Source organism: Oncorhynchus keta, chromosome 34 (assembly GCF_023373465.1).
Source record: "Oncorhynchus keta strain PuntledgeMale-10-30-2019 chromosome 34, Oket_V2, whole genome shotgun sequence".
NCBI lineage: Eukaryota > Metazoa > Chordata > Actinopteri > Salmoniformes > Salmonidae > Oncorhynchus > Oncorhynchus keta.
In genome coordinates, this window is record NC_068454.1 from 54351541 (window position 1) to 54378666 (window position 27126).

The following is a 27126-nucleotide window of genomic DNA, read 5'->3' on the forward strand; positions in this document are numbered from 1 at the left end:
AAAATATAAATAGTAAAGTACAGATACCCCCAAAAACGACTTAAGTATTTTTACTTAAGTACTTTTACACCACTGCTTTTTTTCACACAACTTTGAACCAAAATCGAATGACGTGGTGACATTTTTTGTTGATTTCACGTTAGTTGACAACAATTGTAAATCAACACTAGACATTGAACTGACCTCTGTGCCCAGTCTTACTGAACAATTTCAATAATAATTTCAAATACTTTAGCTAAACTTGATCGAATTTGCCTGGCTTAAAGGAACCAATACAATAGTCAAACCCTGCCCATCCGGCACCCCAGGTGGGCTTAAGTAAACATGAAAAGTATTTGAAAGATGTCAAATAGTATTTGAACCCAGGTCTGTGAGGGACCCATGTTCCGATGAAGGCAGAGGAAATAAAAGAAGATTGTGTCCTGCAAACTATTCCCCACGGTAGCATTGACTATTGGTTCCATTAAGCCAGGCTAAAGTATTTGAAATGATTTCAAATAGTATTTGAAACCAGGTCTGATACCTCCCTTACTTGCTATGTTATGCTGTAAAACCTTTGTGAAATAACACATGGGCTTTCTATAACACAACATTATTTGATTAAAGAAGGCGTGGCACTGCCAGTTAAGATGGAGCAGTAAGCCCAAGTGGCAGCCATGGTTGAGCAGGGCACAGGAAGAGATGTTGGTTCTGCAGTCAGACTGGTGTAATACCCACTGGGCACAGACATCAGTTCAACTTCTAGTTTTGATTTACATTTTCATTGGTTTACTGCACTCTGTGTACTGCGTTGGCTAGAGAGGCGTATCTCTCATTTCTCAGAACGAGGGGGGGGAAACATCAGGGCCGAAGCCTGGTGAGTCATCATAGGCATTCTACTCTTCTTTAGAGGGGAGAGGTTTAGGGTGGGGCCATCGAGGGGTGGATTGGATCCCGAGGAGAACACACAGACACACACACTTACAGTATACCCACACACACCGACTCCAGAAAGAGACCAGTAGGAAGAGATTTTGGTAATTGAGCAGTCTTTTTGGCAAGAACAGAGAGTACCCTCTGAGCCTCTGGCGACTGTGACTCATTTCATTTCCCTTCCGGCCCAAATAAAAAGATAATAAAAGAAAACAGTCCTGCCACATTAGCCAATGGACAGATAGTGCTTAAGTTGTGTCTGGAGACCCAAAGCTGGAGCAGTCTCCACTGGACATTCCTCCCACCTACCCAATGACCTAGGAATTGAGATCTAGTTGGCGGTTCCCTTTGATGTCACATATGTACTATTGATGACAGGAGTTGCTTCCCCTGGCAGATCATTGAGGGGTACAAACCTGATTCAGATGGAGCCAGAATATCATATGATTGAATCAAACCCCATCCTTACAATGCATCATCGATTTTTCTCAAATAGATTATATCTTTATTGTTTCCAACTATCTCCTTCTGCCACCATGACAAGCAGGGTTTGGGGTCAATTCCATATCAATACAGTCGATCCAGGAAGTGAACTGAAACTCCGTTTTCTATTCCAAATCTCGTCACTGAGAAGGCATTTTCATCCAATTTTAGTTAACTTCCTGCATTGACCAACATGTAAATGGAATTGACCCCAACCCTGGTGGCGTGTGGCCTCCTCCCCTGTCTAACCCCCGGTATCTGTCCTCCCCTGTTAGATCTCGGACATCCAGGTGAATGGCCAATCAGACGACATGTCGGCCAAGGAGAAGCTGCTGATGTGGTCCCAGCGCATGGTGGATGGCTACCAGGGCATCCGCTGTGACAACTTCACCACCAGCTGGAGGGACGGCAAGCTCTTCAGCGCCGTCATCCACAAACACCAGTACGTGGTCCTCTGTAGCTCAGTTGGTAGAAACATGCTGCTTGTAATGCCAGGATACTGGGTTCGATTCCCGGGACCACCTATACGGAAAATGTTTGATTGGGAAAAGGGTCTGCTAAATGGCATATATTTTTTATTATTTTTAGTATATTACTTTGGCGGTCGACGCCTCAAGCCACAATACGTAGTGTAACATTTACAGTATTTCATCTCTGTACCCCTCAGTAGACTGTACCCACTCATGCTCTTACCCACAGTAAGTGGCACTGATAGGTGTTAATATGTCTTGTCCTAGCGTCTCCGGTAGTGCTAAGCTGTATGCAACGGGGTTGTCGTGACACATCACCGCACATTCGTTTTATTCGATGTGAAGCAGATGGGGCAGGAATGGAACATGTTGTCAAATGTCAAATTGTAGTGTGTGCCATGCTGGTTCTGACTAGTCCTTCAAATGATTATTATTATTATTTTATCACAAGGTCATACATTAGGTCATATATAGGTACAATCATTGGTAGGTATGCTTGGTAGAAGAGCTGCTTCAAATGTACAATATATATAGCTAGCTGCTTGGCCATTCGTATCTAAATTACCAAGTAATTCATTGTAGTATTTTTCTCTTTTACACCATGTGTCCAAATCCCTCCCCATCCACCCCAGGCAATATTTATTTAATTTATTTATTTCCTTTGCATCCTCGTGTTGATGCTCACATCATATATAATATGTACCATATATACAAAAGTATGTGGACACCTCGTCAAATTAGTGGAGTTGGCTATTTCAACCATACCCGTTGCAGACAGGTGTGTAAAATCACTCGCACACCCATGCAATCTCCATAGACAAACATTGGCAGTAGAATGGCCTTACTGAAGAGTTCAGTGACTTTCAACCTGGTACTGTCATAGGATGCCACGTTTCCAACAGGTCAGTTCGTCAAATTTCTGCCCTGCTAGAGTTGCCCCGGTCAATTGTAAGTGCTTTTATTGTGAAGTAGAAACGTCTAGGAGCAACAACGGCTCAGCCGTAAAGTGGTAGGCCACACAAGCTCACAGGACAGGACCGCGGGGGGTGCTAAAGCGTGTAGCATGTAAAAATTGCCTGTCTTCAGTTTCAGCACTATCTACAAAGTTCCAAACTGCCTCTGGAAGCAACGTCAGCACAAGAACTGTTTGTCGGGACCATCATGAAATGGGTTTCCATGGCCAAGCAGCCGCACACAAGCCTAAGATCACCATGTACGATGCCAAGCATCGGCTGGAGTGGTGTAAAGCTTTACACAGCTAAAGTGGTGTAAAGCTCGCCACCATTGAACTCTGGAGCAGTGGAAACACGTTATTTGGAGTGATGAATCACACTTCACTGGCAGCCCGGGGGACGAATCTGGGTTTGGCGGATGCCAGGAGAACGCTACCTGCCCCAATGCATAGTGTCAACTGTAAAGTTTGGTGGAGGAGGAATAATGGTCTGGGGCTGTTTTTCATGGTTCGGCTAGGTCCCTTAGTTCCAGTGAAGGTAAATCTTAAGGCTACAGCTTCCAACCTTGTGGCAACAGTTTGGGGAAGGCCCTTTCTTGTTTCAGCATGACAATTCCCCGGTGCACAAAGTGAGGTCCATACAGAAATGGTTTGTCGAGATCGGTATGGAAGAACTTGACTGGCCTACACAGAGCCATGACCTCAACCCAATTGAACACCTTTGGGATGAATTGGAATGCCGACTGTGAGCCAGGCCTAATCGCCCAACATCAGTGCCCAACCTCACTAATGCTCTTGTGGCTGGATGGAAGCAAGTCCCTGCACCAACGTTCCAAAATCTAGTGGAAAGCCTTCCCAGAAGAGTGGAGGCTGTTATAGCAGCAAAGGGGGGACCAACTCCATATTAATGTCCATGATTTTGGAATGAGCTGTCCAACGAGCAGGTGTCCACATCATTTTAGTCATGTAAGTGTATATGAGTACAAATGTAGACTATCAGGTACATAATCAATCAGACATGGCTTTCAGTTTTGACAAGCGAGAGAGAAGTTTTCCATGCCTTATAAAAGAAGGTTGTGTATCCACTTCGTGTTTTATTTCTCAGTTCTGACTTGTCCTGAGGTAAATTACGTTTTTACATCTAACTCTGTAGTTGTTCAATCTCCTCTCCTGGCCGTACTTGATCGTACAGGTTTCAGGCAGCTCTAATAAGACATTTATTTGAACCTGTCATTGCCCTGGGCTTGGAATACCACAGGTGGGTGTCGTCTCAGATGGATACAGGTACTGGCACTGATTTGAGCACTTACTGTATATGCTGTTATTATTACGTTATTAGACTCACTAATGCCCATTCAGATGGAGAGGGTGCTGTCTGAGGCACCTGGGTGGTGTAGAATTGGGAAAGATGGTGTTTGTTTACTTGTCCCTTTCATAAGAATCTATTTTCCTTGGGAGCCTTGGACTAGAGGAGTGACCAGTTGAGTTCTCAGTGAATCACTCCTTCTGTTAAATATTACAATGGCCTTAGAGCTGCTTTAGTCTCTGCTGAAGCATACAGTTACGTATATAGGCGGAGTCCTAAAAAGCCACAGAGATGGGGCTCATTATCTGTAAATAATAGGGGTCTTCCAGCACCTAACATGTAATGAAAGCAGCACCCTGCACATCCCCAGGGAGTCTGAATGAAACATGAGAGCGACTGAAAAAGAGGGCCATGTGGTGAGGGGAAACTTGGGTGAATACCCAGCCAGGCGTGGCACAAAAGCAAGGAAGAAAGAGAGGCCCACGGGGCAGGTTCAATCAAAGCTGTGCGTGTACCTGCAAAGTTCAGCTACACCCTGCTCCCTCTAACAGAGAGCGAGAGAGAGAACACTTTTTTTTTTTTTTTACAGTTTTGAGTGTCACCTAAGGCAGTCTATTTAGTAGCTTATTTTCATAAAGAGAGAGGTGTGTCACTGTAACACTCCTACTCAAACGACGAACACTGCAGAGTTACATTTTACACAGCCTGCAGTCTGCACTATCTGTCAATTTGAGGCCCTTTTTTTTTAACAGCTTATTTGGAGGTTTGAATGTTGTTCTCACGCTGGGAACTAAGGACCTAACTGGTGAAAGTTACAGTTGATATCGGGGGAGCTGTTTTGGATAGACCGGGCTGATGTTGGGAGGTCAGGTCAGAGGGGATGACAGCAGTTAGCCTCCTAGTGTTACAGAGATGTTTCTTCTCTCACGGAGAGGGTTGGGCACTCTTTGTAACCTCGACGTGACGATTGTGAAGACGTTCTATTGAAGACGTAAATGCTCGGGTGGGATTTACCTGCACATTCTGCAGACATGGACCCGACTGTTTCCAGAACAAACACCAAACCATCACCTTGTTAAAATGGTTGGAGCAGCACGCCTTTTGGAATTGGAATTTCACCGTTAAGTGCAACGCTTTCACTTGCCACTGGATGAGTACGAAACATCGAGCCAGCTAGCTCTCTGTTTTGGGGAGACTACAACTCCCAGAAGTCACCATGATGTCGAGTCTGAAGAGGAAGCTGTCCACAAAGTCCAGGAAGAGGACTGGCCGCTGGTCCAGCAGGGGCACAGGCTTAGTCAGCTCATTGGAAGACCGCGTGGTCATGCAGTGTGACAATATCCCCTCGGAAGGCTCCTCCTGGGACTCGGGCCAGGGATCCCACGGCTCAGTAGCCCACTCCAGCTGCGACTCCCACTCAGGGGACCAGGAACTGGGCCAGGGGACAGGGCTGGGACATGACTGCAGCCCCCACAGCCTCCAGGGAGGGGAGGGGAGGCTAGTCAGCCCCAGTAGGGTAGAAGGGAGGCCCCCCAGGCCACGGAAGCAGCTCTCTTTTACGGAGGTGCAGTGCCTGGAATCGGACCCAAGCCCTGGGGACTACTACACTGTTCGCTCCACCCTTCACGTCAAATCGCTGTATGGGTCTGCTCTAAGCTTCTCTCTTATTTGTCTTGGGCTTTACTTATGGAGTATATCAGAATAATGTGAACACATTGTAAAGAGAGAATGAGTACACTGTGCCATTAAAAAAATAGAATAAGTTCTAAACAGTGCCTTTTGGTTCTCAGTGGATGCAATGAAAAATGAAATCGAGAGGGAACAGATTTTTTTTGTTGTAATGTTTACATTGGTCAAGAATTGAATTTGAGTAACGGCATGCTTTGAATGTTTCCCTATGGTTATTTTCTGTTCACTTCCACTCATCTGCACCACGGAGAGGATGGTAAACGGGGAGCGAGTCTAGGTGCTTATCTAATTTGAAACATGGCTGCCCTTGTTGTCTGCTGCAGCCCCATGTAACATTCCATTCATATATAGATGCCAAGCACCCCTGGGAAGGCAGGTGATCACTTACAGATTTCTGACATACAGATGTGGCATTTTTATTTAGGACAAGCGATATGTAGGTAGGAATGATCCGTGTCTGCCCGGCCAGTCCTTATACCCTCATCTGTCTACACTGCCTGTACACCAATCGTGACTGATGTCCCATGGTTCTGTCTCCTCAGGCCTAGACTCATTGACATGAGTAAGGTGTACCGCCAGACCAACGTGCAGAACCTTGAGTACGCCTTCAACGTGGCCGAGACGGACCTGGGCGTGACACGCCTGTTGGATCCAGAGGGTAAGACTGCACAGAGCTCCTCCAGTGCATGCACATGTGATGATGGCTGACCTCAACACCAGGGGTGGAATCATAAGTGCACACTGTAGCAAAGAGTTGCAAAATGTTTTGCAAACGGAAAACGTTTTTTTTTCCAACGAAAACAATAGCTTCTATTCGGCAAATTCCCTCCCCATTTTGTTGTTTGCTTTTGGTTTGTTCCTAGTGAATGCACCCCAGGTTCTCCAACCACGTCCCACCTAACCTTGTACTTTTGCTATTTAATGGAAGGAGAGTCAGGGGTGAGAGACTCTGGATGGAACTTGAAGAGCCTCCCCCCCTTACCCTTCAGTGCTGATGTACTGTATGAGCCGTGTCCAATCAAATATTTCGATAGCTTACTCCCTTCTCCACATCCACCATGAACATGATCTAGGTGTATAACTAATGTTTACACACATCTTCACATACCAACCAATGATTGGGTGCACTTCACTTTTTATTATACAATGAAAGGTCCTCATCCCCCCAAAAAATGTACAAAGTAACTAATAACACCTCAAAGTACTTAATCCCCTTTTTGGTATTTGCGGCATCTCCATTCCTCTTTCGCTGTGAAAAACCCCCATGTATAAACACACAAATGATTTCCCCAGATGTTGACGTGCCACACCCTGATGAGAAGTCCATCATCACCTACGTGTCGTCCCTGTATGACGCCATGCCCCGGGATGTCCAGGATGGAATCCAGGCTAACGTGAGTGCACTTCTGATCTCTGATCACTTCATAATGATTTTTTACAAGATTGTCCCTAAACCTGATATACTCACAAACTGGACACCTCATGTCCCGAGACTCAAATTGATCCATTTTTAAAAAAGGACACGCTATAAAGCCACTGTTATTGCATTCAAACACCTACTTTCAAGGAGAGTTCATTCAGGGAAACTCCTGGATTATGGCTTGTGACAGTCAGAACATGTGTAATTGCTTAATTTATGACACTGACAGCAAGAGCCACTTCAGTTTGGAACTACAGTAGAAGTCCTGCCATCCTAAGTGGAGCTGCTGGAAATTAGCAACCTTCTGTGTTTACCTCGAAGGACTTTCTACCCAATAAACACCCCTCTCACACCACAGCATGATCACAGCACACAGAAGAGAGCTGTTGGGAAAGCAGAATGGTGTACTGTATTGTATTGCCAAAACAGATTTTAGAGTGCCATTTGTACTGGTACTGTAAATCCCGTTGCAGATTTATTTTTATTTTGGAACTTTTTTCTGTTTCTGTTTTAAAACAGATAAAAATACAAACTTGGTAAAGTCGTGTGGTTCTCTAGTAGGGCACTTTTGTAAAGGAGGGAACTTTTGTTTACGTACGTACACACACACTACATTATCATTCTCGCTCTCTCTCTTTCAATTTAACCTGCTTTATTGGCATGATGTAACAATGTACTGTACATATTGCCAAAGCGTAATAATAATCAATATTGTCAACGGGACAATCAGTAACAACATTCACTCACTCACTCACTCACTCACTCACTCACTCACTCACTCACTCACTCACTCACTCACTCACTCACTCACTCACTCACTCACTCACTCACTCACACTCACACTCTGCTCCCTGTCCAGCCACACAAGGCTGGGCCTGTTGACACCTAATTGAGTGAGGGTGGTGTGTGAGCAGGCGAGTCATCGTGGCTCTCCAAGAGAAGGCTCTTGGCTGTCTGTCGTTAAAACCCCCGTCGTTGCCTGCTGTGTTCTCTGCGCCACAGGAGCTGGAGCTGCGCTGGACAGAGTACTATGAGCTGGTCACTATCATTCGGCAGTGGATAAGCCACCATGTCGTTATCTTCGGGGAGAGGAGGTTCCCAGGCAGCTATGAGGAGATAGAGGTGAGTCTCCTACCTGGACAGAGGGCTGTTGTGAGTGGGATTGGAATGCTATCTGTGACTGGTCACGTAATGCATTATTGTTCGAAAGGGGAGCGTGTATACTGTAACTTGGATAATGAAAATACTATATGTGTTTCTGTGTCTATATATCGGGTCTGTAGCTAAGGCATTCTTTAGGGGCCTGTGAATTATGATTCTAACGTTTCTCCACTCACATTTTCAGTTGCCATCACTAAGCCTATTCAGAGATGCCTGACATGATCAAATCGTTCTGGAAATGCATTTCTCTGAGCTCTCACTGATATGGATGCGTGTGTATATCGTCAGCGCTCGTGAGTCGCATGGTTGTTAAATAGTGAAGTCGTTATTGGGCGGCAGAGTAGCCTAGTGGGTAGAGTGTTGGGCTAGTTGAAAGGTTGCAAGATTGAGTCCCCGAGCTGACGAGGTAAAAAAATCTGTCGTTCTGCCCCTGAACAAGGCAGTTAAACCACTGTTCCCTGGAAGGCCGTCATTGAAAATAAGAATTTGTTCTTAACTGACTTGCCTAGTTAAATCAAGGTTAAAAAAAAACAAATGAACAAGCAGCTAGCTCTGCCATTCGATCCCACATCAAACAGAGCAATTACAGTCTTGAGATTGCATTGTCTCGTGTGGTTGCATTGTGTGGCATCTGGCTGGGTGGCACTGGAGCTGAGAAAAGCAGACCTTGAAGCCACACATTATTCGACCTAATCCTCGGTGGAATCTTCCGTACTGCTCCTCCCCATTCCCTGGCTAGCGTGCCTGCAACTTTCTCTGTGGAGACAAAGGGGACAGTCAGACAAAAGGCTAGGTCAGCTAAGTTCTCCTATTGGATAATGTATAAAACATTCATTAACCCTATCAGTTGCTGTAATCAGTTTCCAAATCTTGCACAGTAGAGTCAAAGGAATTGTACAGTAAAATAGAGGAGGGCGCACCTCTGTGTCAAATTTCCTTTATCAACTGGAACACCTATTATGTGGCTTAAAATGGCATTATCAGAATGAGCAGTACAAGGCTGGGGATATTGTGCTTCAAGGTAGTCTCGTTCCAGGAACTCTTTTCCTAGAAAATGGTTCCCAAATACAGACAAAAGCCATATCGATAGTCTCTATTTGTTTCTATTTGTGTCGATACACCGTCTGCGTCTTCTAATAAGGCACCTGACTTTTCTACGTAATACTTTTCAACGCCCCTTATCTTTGTTGGCTTATGTTTTTATTTGGGAAGGTGTCTGAATAATCGGGTTAGCCACATTATTGATCTGGTTACCATGTTGGATTTAGGTAATCCCATGTTTAATGGCCATTTGAAAAGGTCAAGCTCTGTGTGTATGTATGTGAATTAAGGACATGGGAACATGTTATAGACCTACAAGGTTGCAATCCTTTCTCAAGTAACGCCCACTGTGAGAATGTAAACATGTCAATGTAAACATGGAAGCAGAATCATCTCCTAGACTAGAGTCAATGGAAGCAGAATCATCTCCTAGACTGGAGTCAATGGAAGCAGAATCATCTCCTAGACTAGAGTCAGTGGAAGCAGAATCATCTCCTAGACTAGAGTCAATGGAAGCAGAATCATCTCCTAGACTGGAGTCAATGGAAGCAGAATCATCTCCTAGACTGGAGTCAATGGAAGCAGAATCATCTCCTAGACTGGAGTCAATGGAAGCAGAATCATCTCCTAGACTAGAGTCAATGGAAGCAGAATCATCTCCTAGACTGGAGTCAATGGAAGCAGAATCATCTCCTAGACTGGAGTCAATGGAAGCAGAATCATCTCCTAGACTAGAGTCAATGGAAGCAGTTTGAATAAGTACTGCTGTCGTGGTTGGGGTCAATTCCATTTCAAATGGAATTTCAGTTTACTTTCTGAATTGACTGTCTTGAAATAGAATTGTCATCAACCCTGTTCAGTGTCATGTAGCATTTTAAAAAGGAAGCAAGAGTAGGATGGATTGAGTCACAAGATAATAAGGTAGGTAGCCTAGCGGTTAGAGTGTTGGGTCAGGAACCGAAATGTCACTGGTTCGCATACCTGAGCCGACAATGTGAAAAATCTGCCGATGTATCCTTGAGCTAGGATACAACACTTCACCACACAGATTTTTTTTCCCTACGTCAATTTCCCTTTTGTGACCGTTCAAGAACGGTAAAAAAATGTCTCCTTCATCCTGTCTCTCTCTCTCTTTCAGATCCTGTGGCGTCAGTTCTTGAAGTTCAAAGAGACAGAACTGCCTGCAAAGGAGGCCGACAAGCACCGTTCCAAACTCATCTACCAGTCCTTTGAGGTTAGCCATGCGCACAGAGCTTCTATTCTGTTATTTTCTATTCTATTTGCATTCTAGTCTTTTTCGATTCTATTTTATTATGTTCTACTCTATTGTATCCAATTCCAATATACTCTACTATATTCTATTTTTTGATAGATTGATATAGATAGATAAAAGTGGTTGTCTGATTTGTGGTTAGAGGTCTGACACCTATTATTTTACATCACTCCCTCTACAGAGTGCAGTGCATGCTGGTCAGGTCAAGGTTCCTCCAGGCTACCATCCCATTGATGTGGAGAAGGAATGGGGCCGTCTGCACGTGTCCATCCTTGAGAGAGAACGACTGCTCAGGACAGAGTTTGAGAGGTGTGTGAGTGAAGCTGTGTGGTGGATATCAATGTCTGGCTGTATTATTCCATGATTCCATCAACTCATCTGGATCTACACTGACCGAAAATACAAACGCAACATGTAAAGTCTTGGTCTCATGTTTCGTGAGCTGAAATAAAAGATCCCAGAAATGTTACATACGCACAAAAAAGCGTATTTCTCTCAAATTCTGTGCACAAATTAGTTTACATCCCTGTTAGTGGGGATGCCAAGATAATCCATCTACTTGACAGGTGTGGCATATTAATAATCTGGTTAAACACCATGATCATTACACAGGTGCACCTTGTGCTGTGGACAATAAAAGGCCACTCTAAAATGTGTCACAAATCTCAATACCACAGATGTCTAAAGTTTTGAGGGAGCGTGCAATTGGCCTGCTGACTTTCCACCAGAGCTGTTGCCAGAGAATTGAATGTTAATTTCTTTATAAGCCGCCTCCAACGTCGTTTTAGAGAATTTGGCAGTGCGCCCAACCGGCCTCACAACCACAGACCACGTGTATTCCGCCGTGTGGGATAGCGATTTGCTGATGTCAACGTTGTGAACAGAGTGCCCCAAAGTGGGGTTATGGTATGGGCAGGGCATAAGCTACGGACAACGAACACAATAGCATTTTATCGATGGCAGTTTGAATGAACATATCATGAAGAGATACTAAGGCCCATTGTAAGGTCCATTTTATAAAGGTATCTATGACCAACAGATGCGTATCTATACTCCCAGTCATGTGAAATCTATATATTAGGGCCTAATGAATTTATTATTTCAATTGACTGATTTCCTCATGTGAACTCAGCGAAATGAATTAAATTGTTCCTTGTTGCGTTTATATATTTATATTATATATTTTGTTTACTATATATCTACTCTCTTCAAGTGACCTTGTTAGTTTCTGCCTGTTTTGTTAGAAAGAAATCCTTCATTTTACAAAATGGGAAGAATATGTTGTTGTTTTGACACAAGACCGGTCATTGATTCGTTGGTCTGTGTGAGAGCATCCTGGATAACTAACTCCATTAGTCTATTAAACCCAGTTTTACCTTAGTTGCACTGCTCTGGGACCGTGTTTAGGCTGTGGTTTGTCTCGAGCCAGCTCCTCTTGAACAGTAATACCATTGGCACGCCCGAGGTTCGCTATCTAGGATGCCGTAAGGGGCTTGGACACTGTCCTGCCTGGTTTCTCTAAGGTCTTCAGGGATGACTTCACACGTCTTGACTTTACATGGACGTTTCCACTAGTTTCTTTTGTATTGAGTAGCGCCACAAAGCGTAGGTTAGAATATCAGACCGTTGATGAGTGCAATTTACTTACAGCGAATGAATCATGGTTCATATTAAAACCACAGAGAGTGACAGATGGATTCTTATCAAGCCGATTCTATTCACAGAATCATTTCCTTGTGGTTACATGTGCTGTTTTCAACAGCCGCAAGAACAACCTCTGAAGCCTAGTAATGCACAGTAATTCTATTACCCATCTCCCCTCATTTGGAGACTCCATATCCAGATGTTATGATTGAATCAGGTTTTCCCTTTGCGATGAAGGGATTGCGAAGAAAGACATCCTCTGTACACGCGGAGCGATTTTTTTTAAATGTTTTTTTTACAAAATGTCTTCTTGTCAACTTAATCAGATGTGATTATCTGTCAGAAGACATCAAATGCCAATGTTATCAATATCATAAGGCCTAGGTAGCTGGAGGGGTGTTGCGCTGCAAGTGGTCTTCAAATGGGCTGGTCCACTGTCATGAGACAGCCTTGTTTGCCTGGTCCGTGTTCAGTGTAATGGGCAGTCATCGTTTGTTTGCTAGTTTCGACGAAGTTCATCAGACTGGGCAGCGCTCTGTCTGGGCACCCGTATTCATGAACTGGGAGGAGGAATGGCTGGACAAGCGCAGCAGAATTTGGCCTTACACAACGCAGCAGACACTTGTTGTCCCTGCCAAGGTTGGGAGAGAATTCCCATGACACGACGGGACTGTGTTAAGAAGAGCCACCGCTCTACCTGGGACTTTAAAAGGGAGGGCATAGGGACAAGGAGTATGGCATTTGTGACGGACCCTTATAAGGTAGAGTACCTTCTGCATTCGAAGAGGCCGTAAGTGTCTTGTTTCGGACTTTCAGCGATTGTGCTGTCGTGGTTATTGTGTTACGATGTTATGATGTTTTTAGCTGTGGCCATATTCTTAATCGTGACATAAAACACTTTTGGTTTGTTTGTTTTTCTATTGATTCATTCACTTTTAGCATGGTACAGAAGTGAAATCCTATACCCAGGCCCGTGTTGACCCTGACCGGGTATGTTTGCTAAAAACCATTTGAAAACAAAAATGTTTTGACCAGATCAGTGTTAACGCTCCTCTTCTCTTCCCTCAGGCTAGAGAGACTCCAGAGGATCGTCAGTAAAGTCCAGATGGAGTCCGGTGTGTGTGAGGAGCAGCTCAACCAGCTGGAGACCCTGCTTCAGACGGTGAGTCTTGGACCACTAACACTCTGACTGTACAGTGAGGCCCGAGGCTGGGACTAGACCTGGGAATGAGCCTGTGACTGAGGCTGAGGTTTGAGCTGGGATTAGGGCTGGAAATGAGGCTGGAGCCGGGACAGGCTGTGGCTAGAGCTGGGGGAAACTAAGGACAGTCATTGTCCTCAATTATGTGAAGTTGCTATAGGCCAGTGATTGGGTCAAATGACTCATACCGGGTAAGTCATATGCTCCAGTTAGAAAATCATTAGCTGTCTGGTTTTGAATGAGGTAGTAAACAATGTGTCCAGTCATCACCAGTGAAAATGCTCCAATCAGAATGGTATTCCCTCTTCTGTCATACAACAGCGTGAGGTGGGCTGGATACAGTCTCACATAACAAAATGAAGATCTGAACTGATCTCCCAACAAGTTTGCAAAGCCATGGAATCCTTAAAGTGGAGGATGCATTACTTGTCTGTCAACCATAGAAACCCTTTACCTTCTCGCTTTCGAACGCTCATAGGTTAATGACATTTAATATTGTTGTGCCCCGCCTCCCTCTAGGACATCCGTCTCCTGAGTGCAGGGAAGCCGGCTCAGCACACTGCCGAGGTGGCGCGGGACCTGGACAAGGCAGACGGCATGATACGTCTGCTCTTCAACGACGTGCAGCTGCTCAAAGATGGGCGCCACCTGCAGGCCGAGCAGATGTACCGCAGGTGAGTTGGCCGTTTCAGTTTCTCACAAAATGGATGATAAAGTTTCTATTTTCTATTCGATTATATTATGTACATTGATCGATTACAGCGATTTGCTTTGTTAGGGTAACAATTTTCTCTAAATTATAAATGATATCCCCTCCCCCTGTAGTCATAAACGCTGATTGAGACCTAAGCTTGTTGCATAACCACAGTCATTTAATTGAAGAAATGTGTTGCAGGACAGAACACTTACCTGTCAAATGCGTGTCGTTCCCACAGGGTGTACCGCCTTCACGAGCGTCTTGTGAACCTGCGCACCGATTACAACCTGCGTCTCAAGTCGCAGGTGACGACCACCCAGATGATCCAGACCCAGACCATCCAGCAGTCGTCCTCCAGGGTGCGTCCCGAGCTGGACGAGGTGACCCTGCGTTACGTCCAGGACCTGCTGACCTGGGTGGAGGAGAGTCAGAGGCGGATTGACGAGGCCGAGTGGGGCTCGGACCTGCCCACCGTGGAGTCTCAGCTGGGCAGCCACCGGGGCCTGCACCAGACCGTGGAGGACTTCCGCGCCAAGATCGAACGGGCCAAGGCTGACGAGGTACTAGACCTTAAAGGGGCAAAGGTGAAATATGTTTTAGTGGGGTGTTATAATAACTTTGTTTCATAGACTCTCTATATCTCCATATACAGTATTTCCATTACACTTTGAACAAGTTTATATCATGTACTTTGTATTCGATCCGAGGGAATGGAGACATGATACACGTTCATTACCATCGTCAAGTGCTAGATCCCCTCTGACTGTGACATTACATTGATGTTGCCCGTGTGTCTCTTGTGTCCCTCAGAGCCAGCTATCCCCAGTCAGTAAGGGGATGTACAGTCAATACCTGGGCAAACTGGACCTTCAGTATGCCAAGCTGCTGGTAAGATATTTTATTCAGAAGCGTTATTTAGTGTTAAATGTAATATTTTGGGGTAAAGATGCTGTTCTAGTCAGCAACCACCAGGATTAGTAATAATTGTGTTCTCATAAATGCACACATGCAGTGTGTCATCTAATCTATATCTTCCCTCTTTCACCGCTCTCTCCCAGAACTCCTCCAAGTCTCGTCTGCGTAACCTGGACTCGCTCTATGTGTTTGTCAGCGCGGCAACCAAGGAGCTGATGTGGCTCAACGACAAAGAGGAGGAGGAGGTCAACTACGACTGGAGCGACCGCAACACCAACATGACCGCCAAGAAAGACAACTACTCGGTAGGTCCGACCGCCCACCCAGAAAACCATATACATCACTTGAAAAATATATCAGAAATGCTGTTAAGACAGCTTGGTTGTTCAAGTGCACATTTTCTGAAACTAAGAAAAAGATTGAATAGATCATACAGTATTTCCAAACTCTGGAGTAGTGCTCAGCTGAATGTAAGCCTGTTGATAGCTCAATGATAGCTCATTTTCATTCTGAAGGGTCTGATGCGTGAGCTGGAGCTGAGAGAGAAAAAGGTCAACGACATCCAGGGCACAGGAGACAAGATGCTGAAGGAGGGCCACCCTGGCAAGAAAACAGTGGAGGTGAGCACTACACTACCTCCTAGTGTTCTCCATGAGCAATAGCAGGGTAAACCTGGATGTATGCGTTAGTACACAGAACTGCATACCGTAGTAGATTATTTTGCAAACAAGCATGGCTTATTGGACAAGTGCAGGTAGTCCCTGTCTGTTTCAGGCAGTATTCCTCCGCTTGGTGCCTAATGAACACCACCCTGTTTTGCCCAACTCTTCATGTTCCCCTTTAATTTCCAGGCCTTCACAGCAGCCCTGCAGACTCAGTGGAGCTGGATCCTGCAGCTGTGTTGTTGCATCGAGGCTCACCTCAAAGAGAACACGGCGTACTACCAGGTTTGTATGCGGCAAATCATTTTCTAAATAGAGAATGGCTCATAAACCTGCATGGTTCCATAAGTGATAGTTCCAAACCCAATTGTTGACGTTCTCGTGTTATTGTTCAATACACATGCCCTTATCGTCTTGTGCTTCTTCGCAGTTCTTTTCGGACGTGAAAGAAGCTGAGGAGACGATGAAGAAGATGCAGGAGACGATGAAGAAGAAGTACAGCTGCGATCGCACCACTACGGCCACACGACTGGAGGACCTGCTGCAGGATGCTATGGTACGTAGCCTAATACACAGTTGGACTGTGTACGGGTGCTTGTGCTCACATAAATCCTGAGGTCACCTAGCTCTGGTCCCGTATTCATACATCGTGAGAGTAGGACTCCGCATCTAGTATCAGGTCTGCTTTTTATATATGATGAATGGAAAGGGGGTACACGATCCTAGATCAGTACTCTTACTCTGAGATACGTTATGAGTATGGGCCCTCGTCTCATAGGCAGGACTTTAGTTGCTCAAATGCAGAGAAAGCAAACCAGGAAACTCTCTTTATCTTTGTGTTCCATCTTTTTCCTGAAGATGTTGAATTATTTCCCTTCTTCACCAGGAGGAGAAGGAACAGCTGAACGAGTTTAAGACTCACGTGGCCGGCCTGAACAAGAGGGCCAAGACCATAATCCAGCTGAAGCCCCGTAACCCCACCAAGTCCATCAAGGGCAAACTGCCCATCCAGGCCGTGTGCGACTTCAAACAGATGGAGGTGAGCATATCATCCCTATCACCTTTTGAAGGTATCTGGTGTAGGAATAACGGCTCTACATATGTTCATTCATTCATTCTTCCTGGTTCGTTCATTCATGTTGGTCTAAGCCACCCACCATCCATCCATGGACTGTAACGTCTCATATACTCCGTCTCTCTGTGCAGATCACCGTCCATAAGGGAGAGGAGTGTGCCCTCATCAACAACTCCCCACAGCCCAACAAGTGGAAGATCCTGAACCGCTCAGGCATTGAGGCGGTGGTGCCTTCAGTCTGCCTCCTGGTTCCACCTGTCAACAAGGAGGCTATGGACAGTGTGTCCAGGTGAGACTCTTACATCAATACACAGCTCTCTCCGTCAATGGATCACTGCAGAGTCCGTTTTTCTTTTGTTGCCACGTCCCATATCTGCTTGCGCTGTTCTTCCGTCACAATGACCCGAGGAGTTGGCAAGATGACACAAACAGATCTGGGACCAGGCTGGTTTTTCGTGACCTAACCATGTAAAAAAAAAACCTCTGGCCCCTAGTTATATTTGTTGTACAGTACAGTAACACTTCCTTCTGTCTCCTACCCCAGTCTGGACTCTGGTCACCAGTCGATGCTGCTCCTGTGGCAGAGAATGCATGTGGACATGAAGAGCATGCTGTCCTGGCAGTACCTGACGAGAGACATCACACAGATACGTACCTGGAACATCACCATGGTAAACGCTGGTCATCTGTGATTTTTTAAATGTATTATCTTGAAAAACAACGGAGAAAGATTTATAGTAATTTAAATAGTTTGACATTAGTTAACTGTTTGGCGCTTAGACTATTTGAAGTCAAATGTGATCCTCACAGACAGCCAATCAGTGACCCCGTGAGAGGGGGTCAAGTGGTCACCCCATTTGGGTCACTGCAAGTGTACTGAATGGAGCGGGGAGATTTCCCATGCATTTGTTGCTTTTAACGATGAGGTTGAGTCTCGAGCTCTGTTATTTATAGAGCAGACCATGTAAACATGGACAAGTGTTTTATTGAGTTAGAAAAGCTCATGGGTTTCCAAATGGAATTATCGGCGGGGGAAGTTCTCATACTGTTACCCCAGTAAGGAGCGGTGTCTACCAAAGCCTGTTTGTATTACGTGACAAACAAATTAAAAGCCTTGATTGTATAGTAGATTAGATTTTTTTTTTAAACCGCCTATAACAGGTTGTGATGCAGGCAGGGCACATGGACAGAATGACGGGGACAAATTGACAGGCAATTCGGATCGGTTCCTCTCATACGGAGGAGGTTTTGAAGGATTATAACGATTTAAGATGAACATGTTTTAGATTGACTATTTACTTACCTCTCTCCTTATTCTACCTCTCCCTCTCCCCCCCCCCCCTCTCCTGCCTCTTCTTCTCTCTTTGTCTTCCTTCTCTCCTTTTCACCCTATTTATTTTCCCTCTCTCCTCCCTCTTTCCTCTCTCTCTCTCTCTCTCTCTCTCTCTCTCTCTCTCTCTCTCTCTCTCTCTCTCTCTCTCTCTCTCTCTCTCTCTCCTTTCTCCCCCTCCCCTCTCTTCCCTCTATAGTTTAAGACCATGAAGGTGGAGGAGTACAGGCTGATTATGAGGAACCTGGAGCTTCACTATCAGGACTTCATGCGTGACAGTCAGGATTCCCAGCTGTTTGGGCCGCACGACCGCATGCAGATCGAAGGCGACTACTCTAAGACCACACAGTACTACGACAACCTTCTGCGCTCTGTGGAGAAAGGTCAGTTCCACCTACATGCTCACGAACAAACACAACAAACCTCTGTATGCCTTTATGTTTACAGCCTGGGACTTACCTGGTGTTTACATGGTGTTAACTAAGAAACTAATGGGGTATTAGTGGGTACTTTCTGGTTTGGCGACTACCTGGTTTGACAAATAATGTACAAGTAATGACCTAATAAACAGCGGGCTGTAAAATAAAGTTTTGATCTCGGAAAGGGTGGCATCTACTCTCCTTCTCTGAGTACCACTAGCAAACGTTTTTTTTTTATACAGTGGATGTGTGTAGTCAGGGGTGAAAGGCGTGTTACTGTACACCAGTTCAGAAACATTGGGTAACTGTCAAATTCAACTTTCAGGACCAGTGGTTAAAACCAAAGGTGAGTGTGAACAGTGAACCGCCATGCTTTTGAACTATGGATGGTTGGCACGTTCAAAAATTAACAATTTGTTGTTTCCGTCACTCCAACCCCATCAACTTAGTGTTCACATTGATAGCAATGCTTTCGCTAGCTCTTCCAGCTTTTGATTGAGTGCATGATATTTTGTCTTTTTTTTTGTCAATTTCCAATGTGGCTTGGTTTGTTGTTTTGTTATGCAATATAGTGCTTTCGAAAAACACATTCGGGTAGTGGGCAAGCTGTGTTTTGCTGTGTGTAGAGATACCACTGCACAGTGGGTAATATGCTTTGTTTGAATGCATATCAACGTGTGTGTGTGTGTGTGTGTGTGTGTGTGTGTGTGTGTGTGTGTGTGTGTGTGTGTGTGTGTGTGTGTGTGTGTGTGTGTGTGTGTGTGTGTGTGTGTGTGTGTGTGTGTGTGTGTGTGTGTGTGCGTGTGTGTGTGTGTGCGTGTGACACACTACATGTGAACACATGCATGTCTGATCATGAACCATATGAATACACTGCACTAGTGTGTGTGTACAGTTGAAGTCGGAAGTTTACATACACCTTAGCCAAATACATTTAAACTCAGTTTTCACAATTCCTGACATTTAATCCTAGTAAGGTCAGTTAGGATCCTGCCTTAGGTCAGATAGATCACCACTATTTATTTATTTTAAGAATGTGAAATGTCAGAATAATAGTAGAGAGAGTGATTTATTTCAGCCTTTACATACAATCAATTAGTATTTGGTAGCATTGCCTTTAAATTGTTTAACTTGGGTCAAACGTTTCAGGTAGCCTTCCACAAGCTTCCCACAATAAGTTGGGTGAATTCTGGCCCATTTCTCCTGACAGAGCTGGTGTAACTGAGTCAGGTTTGTAGGCGCACACACTTTTTCAGTTCTGCCCACAAGTTTTCTATGGGATTGAGGTCAGGGCTTTGTGATGGCCACTCCAATACCTTGACTTTGTTGTCCTTAAGCCATTTTGCCACAACTTTGGAAGTATGCTTGGGGTCATTGTCCATTTGGAAGACCCATTTGCGACCAAGCTTTAACTTCCTGACTGATGTCTTGAGATGTTGCTTCAATATATATATCCACATAATTTTCCTCCCTTGTGATGCCATTTATTTTGTGAAGTGCACTAGTCCCTCCTGCAGCAAAGCACCCCCACAACATGATGCTGCCACCCCTGTGCTTCACGGTTGGGATGGTGTTCTTCGGCTTGCAAGCATCCCCCTTTATCCTCCAAACATAACAATGGTCATTATGGCCAAACAGTTTTATTTTTGTTTCATCAGACCAGAGGATCTTTCTCCAAAAAGTATGATCTTTGTCCCCATGTGCAGTTGCAAACCGTAGTCTGGCTTTTTTATGGCAGTTTTGGAGCAGTGGCTTCTTCCTCGCTGAGCAGCCTTTCAGGTTATGTCAATATAGGACTCGTTTTACTGTGTATATAGATACTTTTGTACCTGGTTCCTCCAGCATCTTCACAAGGTCCTTTGCTGTTGATCTGGGATTGATTTGCACCTTTTGCACCAAAGTACGTTCATCTCTAGGAGACAGAGCGCGTCTCCTTCCGGAGTGGTATGACGGCTTTGTGGTCCCATGGTGTTTATTATTTGTACAGATGAAGGTGGTGCCTTCAGGCGTTTGGAAATTGCTCCCAAGGATGAACCAGACTTGTGGAGGACAATTTTTTTTCTGAGGTCTTGGCTGATTTCTTTTGATTTTCCCATGATGTCAAACAAAGTGGCACTGAGTTTGAAGGTTGGCCTTGAAATACATCCACAGGTACACCTCCAATTGACTCAAATTATGTCAATTAGCCTTCTAAAGCTTCTAAAGCCTTGACATAATTTTCTGGAATTTTCCAAGCTGTTTAAAGGCACAGTCAACTTAGTGCATGTAAACTTCTGACCGACTGGAATTGTGATACAGTGAGTTATAAGTGAAATAATCTGTCAGTGAAATAAATAAATTACTTGTCATGCACAAAGTAGATGTTTTAACCGACTTGCCAAAACCATAGGTTTTTACAAGAAATTTGTGGACCTAAGTGTAGGTAAACTTCCGACTTTAAGTGTGAGTGTGTGTGTGTGTTTATTTATTTATATAAATTCCATTCAAATTACTGAGGTATTGCAAGGTAAAGAACGTACATGGAAGAAAACATGAAGGTTTCACCACACTACAGTCAACCCTCTATCATACCACACCTACAGTAACCACACACCCATCCTGCCCTAAGCTCCTCACCATGATAATATAATAATTGTATTATTATTGCCACTTAGCAGGCGCTTCTATCTGAAATGATTTACAGTACAGTGAGCACATACATTTTGAGTATGTGATCCCTGTGGGTATTGAACCCACAGCCTTGGAGCTACTAGTGCCACACTCTTACCACCCTAACCGATCTCCACAATGTCCACGCTGCACACAGGTGAGCAGGACGAGTCGATGTGTGTGACCTACATCACCCACATCAAGGACCTGCGTCTACGGATAGAGGACTGCGAGGCTCGTACCGTGGCCCGCATCCGCAAGCCCGTGGACAAGGACCCCATCGAGGACTGTGCCCAGAAGACCACCGACCAAAAGGTGCTGTACCTAGACTGTACTAACTAAAGAATGCGTTGTGACTTAGGTCTAACCTATTTATTGAACAGGTCTCCTCTGTAAAAGACACTCAGTGGGCTCAACCTGTATAAATAAAGGATAATAAAATATAACCTCTATACAGGTGAAGGTAGCGGTGGGGGAGGGGCAACAGATACCGAACTTAATCACCAAAAAACAATGTTGTTTTATTTGGACACTGGGAATAACGTCATAAAGAACCCTGACTGTGTTTTCAGGAGCTACTATAAAACTGTTATGGAGGGGGAAGCACCTAAAATGTGATGCCAAGCAGGGTTTGGTAGGTTACTTTCTAAATGTAATCCGTTAGTTACATGGGCACAATTGTAATAGATTACTTTCCCCTTAAGATTGCGTTAGAAGGCGGCAAACCTTTATATTACCAATTTACCAACATCGATTACAGGAGAAATCAATATTAGCGTTTACATAGCTGGCCATAAATGGATGTTGCATTTTGCTTTATGGGTTGGTTATGTAGGCTTCTTCTAACCCATTGCTTTCTACTACAGATAACAATCTGATTAGGCTATGTCTTTACATTAAAAACACAAGTCTGTCAGATTTACAGTCACTCCAATTAATTGAATACCCCTTGATCTTCAAGAATAGGACTTGTAAATATGGAAATGTAGATTAGCCAAATTATTTTACCTGAGCATAACCCAAAAACAAAGGACTTACTAGCCTACTCTGTTGTTTATGGTTTTGTTGTCATGCAGGCACATTGCTTTGAGTTTAAAAATAAATCCGGCTCTCGTTGAATGGCGTTCTATGAGCACTACTGAAAAGTGCAACCTTGCATATGAAAAATGTATACCATATTCTGCATTTGCTATAGGCTTATTGTTTTCAAATTTTCTTTGGTGACACTTTGATACCTTTATAATTTGCAGAGGTTTAAGTCTATCAAAAGTGTGCGAGTTTGAGCCATGTGTCCATTAGGCCTATGGGCATTTTCCTGAATCAGCACACATTAGATCCAGCAATAAAATCCCCGCTTGTGGTCTTCTTAAATTCAACTTGTTTTTGACAACACGATATCACAGAGGAGTTGAGAAGGAAGGAACTCCCTCCAACTTGTTTTTCTCAAGGCTGGGATCTGCACTCTGCAGCTTATTTGCAAGATCAACATTTTCTCTGGCTGTCTACTTGTCACAAAAAAACAATGATTTGATAGGCAGCTTAAACTTATTTCATTCAACCATTATTGTGTTAAAATACACATGTCCATTTGTGAACAGCCATCCACAACCACCACAATCCGTAAGGTGCAAATAGCTAGATGAGAGAGCACCGGTGTGATTCAAATCAGTGCGCCATGTAGACACCAATAGGAAGTGGTATCTGCTGTCCTTAACGTCCAAGCGTTTTTTCCCCCAAGTTGGATCATCTTTGGATGCCGACAGCACTCGCACCATTGGAAGACGTACTGTAGCTTGAACTGTAGCCTACTACAGAAGCCTATTCCTGCTGTTTCCCTGCGATCCTTCACATACATTTGGTGTGTCATCGTAGTTGTCTCTGCCTTGTGGTCAGATTCGCTCAGGCGGAACAAACATGAACTTGTTCCTTTTTTAATAATAATAATAATAATATGCCATTTAGCAGACGCTTTTATCCAAAGCGACTTACAGTCAGTCATGTGTGCATACATTCTACGTATGGGTGGTCCTGGGAATTTGAATGTCATTGAGAATAATCTATTTTTCCGAAAGTGTCTGTAAGCGGATCACAATATTTGAGCTGGTAACGTAACGTACAGCTATTTATTTTTTTTGTAATCAGTTACTCCCCAACCCTGATACCAAGCTACAGACTGGCACCAGAAACAGGACAAAGCACTACACAGAAAATGAGAGAGAGAGAGAGAATGAGGGAGGGGTAGAAAGAGAGGGAATGAAATACCGAGAGAGGAGACGGCGAGGCCTAATTACAGCAGATTGCAGCTATGGATATAGGGCTTTCTGCGGCGGGGGAGAGAAATGTGAGAAGGAAGGGGGCTTGAGAAAGGAGATATACATGCTGTACGGGAGCCAAGTGCAGCGGGAAAGAGAGGAACGAAGACTCGGTAGACGGGAGGATAGGCGGGGCAGAGGTAGATAGAGAGGGAGGGAGCGGAATGGCATGGTTGCCGCCTTCTGCGCTGCCTCTCAGGGGGGAAGAGGGAGAGAGGAGAAGGCGAGTCATGAGAGTAAGACGGAGAGCGCGAGAGAGAGAGAAGGAAAGGGAAAATAGACTAGTGTATATGCTCAGTGTGTTCAGTAAGTCCCTGGGCTGTGTTTCTCTATGGAGACTGAGGGTGACTGGCTGGAAGGCCCACTGCCCAGCCTGCTGATCCAGCTCCTCTGGACCCTGCTGGCTCTGGGCCTAGTGGGGATCCTTTCTATGCTACTCCACCAAGACCCCTGGCAGCTCATCCCCCGGAGAGTCCACACACAGGTCAGGCTCAGGAACACACTGCTTCCTTGGTCCTGATCGAGGGGACTCGTTCAGCATTATGACACTCGGTGGAAGTTTGTAATCAGAGGAGATTTTCTCTCTTTGTTTTGGTATTTGTCCTTTTCTTTATCTTAATCGTCATGCGCTTGTTTCTCTCCTTTTTCAGAAAGTCCAAGTGGAGCTTGAGGGGATCAAGAAGAACCTGGACCAGGTGGCCGTGAAGACCGAGGAGGTCCTGAGTACCACTCCTCAGCAGTCCAGCACTGCCCCTGTCCTGCGCTCTGAACTGGACTTCACCCTGAAGAAGATGGACCACGCCTACATCCTCTCCTCTGTCTATCTAGAGAAGTGAGTTGACTTGTCGGTTTTCTTTCTGTAGCCAGTTTCCATTTTTGGGGTTCTTATTGCCCTGACAAAAGCAACAAACAAGCAAGTGAAAAATACAACATTCTATTTAAGCAGCATTAAATCTCTCACGCCACTTCCCTCCCCATCCCTCCTCCACTGACATTTCCTCTTCCTTGCCTCAGGCTGAAGACGGTGGACGTGGTCATCCGCAACACGCAGGGGGCCGAGGGCGTTCTGAAGAAGTACGAGCAGCGACTGCGCGAGGTGCAAACGGTGCCCAATGACGTCAAGGAGGTGGAGACGTACCGCACCCAGCTCAAGGTGAACTGACTGGGAAGCTCTGGGCACAGCCTCAGCCTTTATCCTTGTGTTATGTTTCCACTGAACAACCAGGCTTTTGTTCTCCGTTCTCTGAACACTTACCTCCTCTTTGTATGACACAGTTGGTGCGCTTTTTCCAAGCCAGGGAACTGGAGAGGCTTTTGCATAAACGCTACTCAGTAGATAGGTTGTGATGTTTATTACATTAAAAACGCATGCGCTTTGGGACATTAATGAACTGTGTGGGATTCATTACAGGTTTGTTGACGGCTAACACTCGTCTATTTTTGCGTTTTATATATGTATCATTGGATTATGAACATAGAAACAAGGCAGGTTTACAAAGAGAGAGAAACTGTTTACGCGATGAAACAAGACATGCATAACTTGTTCTGTGGAAAAATGGAACTTTTTCCAATATTTTTTTTGTCGACGTAAGCTGCACTTATTGACAGCTTATTTATTTAACAATCTAACTGTTGCTCTTCCCTGCCGTCTCCTTCCCTGTAGAAAATGCGCGCTGAAGCGGAGGGTGAAAAGCCTGCATTCGATTCTCTGGAGGGCGAGCTCGGAAAGGCAGCAGCCGTGAGCGAGAAGATGTCTCGTGTGCACAGTGAGCGTGACGCTGAGTTGGACCACTACCGTCATCTCCTGTCCGGCCTCCAGGACCGCTGGCAGGCTGTGTTCTCCCAGATGGACCTGCGTCAGCGGGAGCTGGAGCAGCTGGGTCGCCAGCTGGGTTACTACAGAGAGAGCTACGACTGGCTCATCCAGTGGATCGGTGAGGCCAAGCAGAGGCAGGAGAAGATCCAGGCCGTGTCCATCAGCGACAGCAAGACTCTGAAGGAGCAACTGGCCCAGGAGAAGGTACTGATGGGGGAATATTAGGGGTCCGTTACATCACTGCATTGCTCCAGGTGCTTAGCTGATCAACTGAACGTTCTGGAACTTTGTGAAAATAAATCATTGACACCTTTTTTCCCGACTTATTTTGTATGCTACTTCTGAGACGATGAACGTTATAAAGGTGTGTGTTGTGTAGTTCTCGTCATTGAACATACACAGGCACACCGTGAAATCCCATCCAGACTAATTCTGATTATTTCCCCCGACGTAGAAACTTCTGGAAGAGATTGAGCAAAACAAAGAGAAAGTTGACGAGTGTCAGAAATATGCTAAGGCATATATCGACACTATCAAGGTAAGCATATGCACAACATTAGTGAGGAAACCATATTATTACATTCATATCCAGCTTTATTTAAATGTCTTCATTTCATAAAGGTTTAGTGTTGAAACATCCTGTTTCTTTCTATTAGGATTATGAACTCCAGTTGGTGGCCTACAAAGCACAGGTGGACCCTCTCTCACCCCTGAAGAAAACCAAAATGGATTCGGCCTCAGATAACATCATTCAAGAGGTCTGTGCCACTTGTGTAATCTGAGCGCAGATTGTCGTTCTCTGACAACCATTTGCAATGCTAGGAGAGAAGTTTAGATCAGTAGTTTAAGACAAAACCCCGCACCTAATCAAAGGTTTCCTGTTTCATTTCTTCTCCATCAGTACGTGACGCTAAGAACCCGCTACAGCGAGCTGATGACTCTGACCAGCCAGTACATCAAGTTTATCACCGACACACAGCGCCGCCTGGAGGACGAGGAGGTGCGTGACAACACACTGGGAAATCCGAACCCTAACCCATTGACAACCAATGAAAAACAAATGCATGACCACTCTTTTGCACGCACAAATGCATACACACACATTAATGTATGGATGATATTCTTTCATTTTGAGGTAATGTATGGTTTGGAACGTTGGCATTGGCATGCTGTGCTGTAGCCGCAGGATGTTAGGGCACCTAGCAGACAGGAAGTCCTAACTCTTAGAATGATGGCCATGCGGTGCTATTCGGCAAATATGAATGCTCTACCAAAAATCAGCCTAGTGCTAAGTGTCATGGTTCTCAGATGGGAACCTGGGACTATCAATTAGAATATGGCTGGAGTGTCATATTGATTTCTTATGGTGCCTTAAAATATCCAGGGCCAAGTAGATCTATTATATGAACACCAATGACAATCGCATACTGTTTTGATAAGCAGTAGTGGCCTTGTCACAAAATTCAATGAATTGATGAACCGTTTATGTTCAGTCTGAAGCAAAAGAAAGTGAGCATCCTCAAACGATTAAGAGACCACGAGAGGAAATTCCAGTGGGTTAGGAGAAGCAACTCATAGGGGTTTACACATTTTGTATTCTGGCCTATTCATTTTCATGTCATTGATTGAGTTGTGCCGTAATATATATATTTTTTAAAGGGCGTTCTTTCTTTCACTATGTCTATTTTTCTCATTGGCC

The 27126-nt window shown here is 44.8% G+C and overlaps 1 protein-coding gene across 18 annotated transcripts in view; it reads left to right on the forward strand.

Annotated features, from left to right (window-relative positions):
* The window catches only part of LOC127915142 (plectin-like), a 177321-nt gene that overhangs the window by 136733 nt on the left and 13462 nt on the right, over nt 1-27126 (forward strand). For 10 of the 18 annotated variants that reach the window (XM_052494082.1, XM_052494087.1, XM_052494091.1 and 7 more), the window contains exons 6-31: nt 1671-1837; nt 6355-6470; nt 7106-7206; nt 8235-8354; nt 10573-10668; nt 10889-11016; nt 13420-13513; nt 14072-14226; nt 14488-14833; nt 15060-15137; nt 15308-15469; nt 15680-15784; nt 16016-16111; nt 16257-16382; nt 16713-16865; nt 17033-17190; nt 17446-17572; nt 18431-18614; nt 18976-18996; nt 21457-21614; nt 24262-24443; nt 24626-24764; nt 25275-25631; nt 25882-25965; nt 26084-26185; nt 26329-26427. In XM_052494082.1, coding sequence (XP_052350042.1) covers nt 1671-1837; nt 6355-6470; nt 7106-7206; nt 8235-8354; nt 10573-10668; nt 10889-11016; nt 13420-13513; nt 14072-14226; nt 14488-14833; nt 15060-15137; nt 15308-15469; nt 15680-15784; nt 16016-16111; nt 16257-16382; nt 16713-16865; nt 17033-17190; nt 17446-17572; nt 18431-18614; nt 18976-18996; nt 21457-21614; nt 24262-24443; nt 24626-24764; nt 25275-25631; nt 25882-25965; nt 26084-26185; nt 26329-26427 — 3654 coding nt within the window. The remainder of the gene's footprint in view (nt 1-1670; nt 1838-6354; nt 6471-7105; nt 7207-8234; nt 8355-10572; nt 10669-10888; nt 11017-13419; nt 13514-14071; nt 14227-14487; nt 14834-15059; nt 15138-15307; nt 15470-15679; nt 15785-16015; nt 16112-16256; nt 16383-16712; nt 16866-17032; nt 17191-17445; nt 17573-18430; nt 18615-18975; nt 18997-21456; nt 21615-24261; nt 24444-24625; nt 24765-25274; nt 25632-25881; nt 25966-26083; nt 26186-26328; nt 26428-27126) is intronic. The other 8 variants (XM_052494084.1, XM_052494095.1, XM_052494081.1 and 5 more) reach the window with 3 other exon arrangements.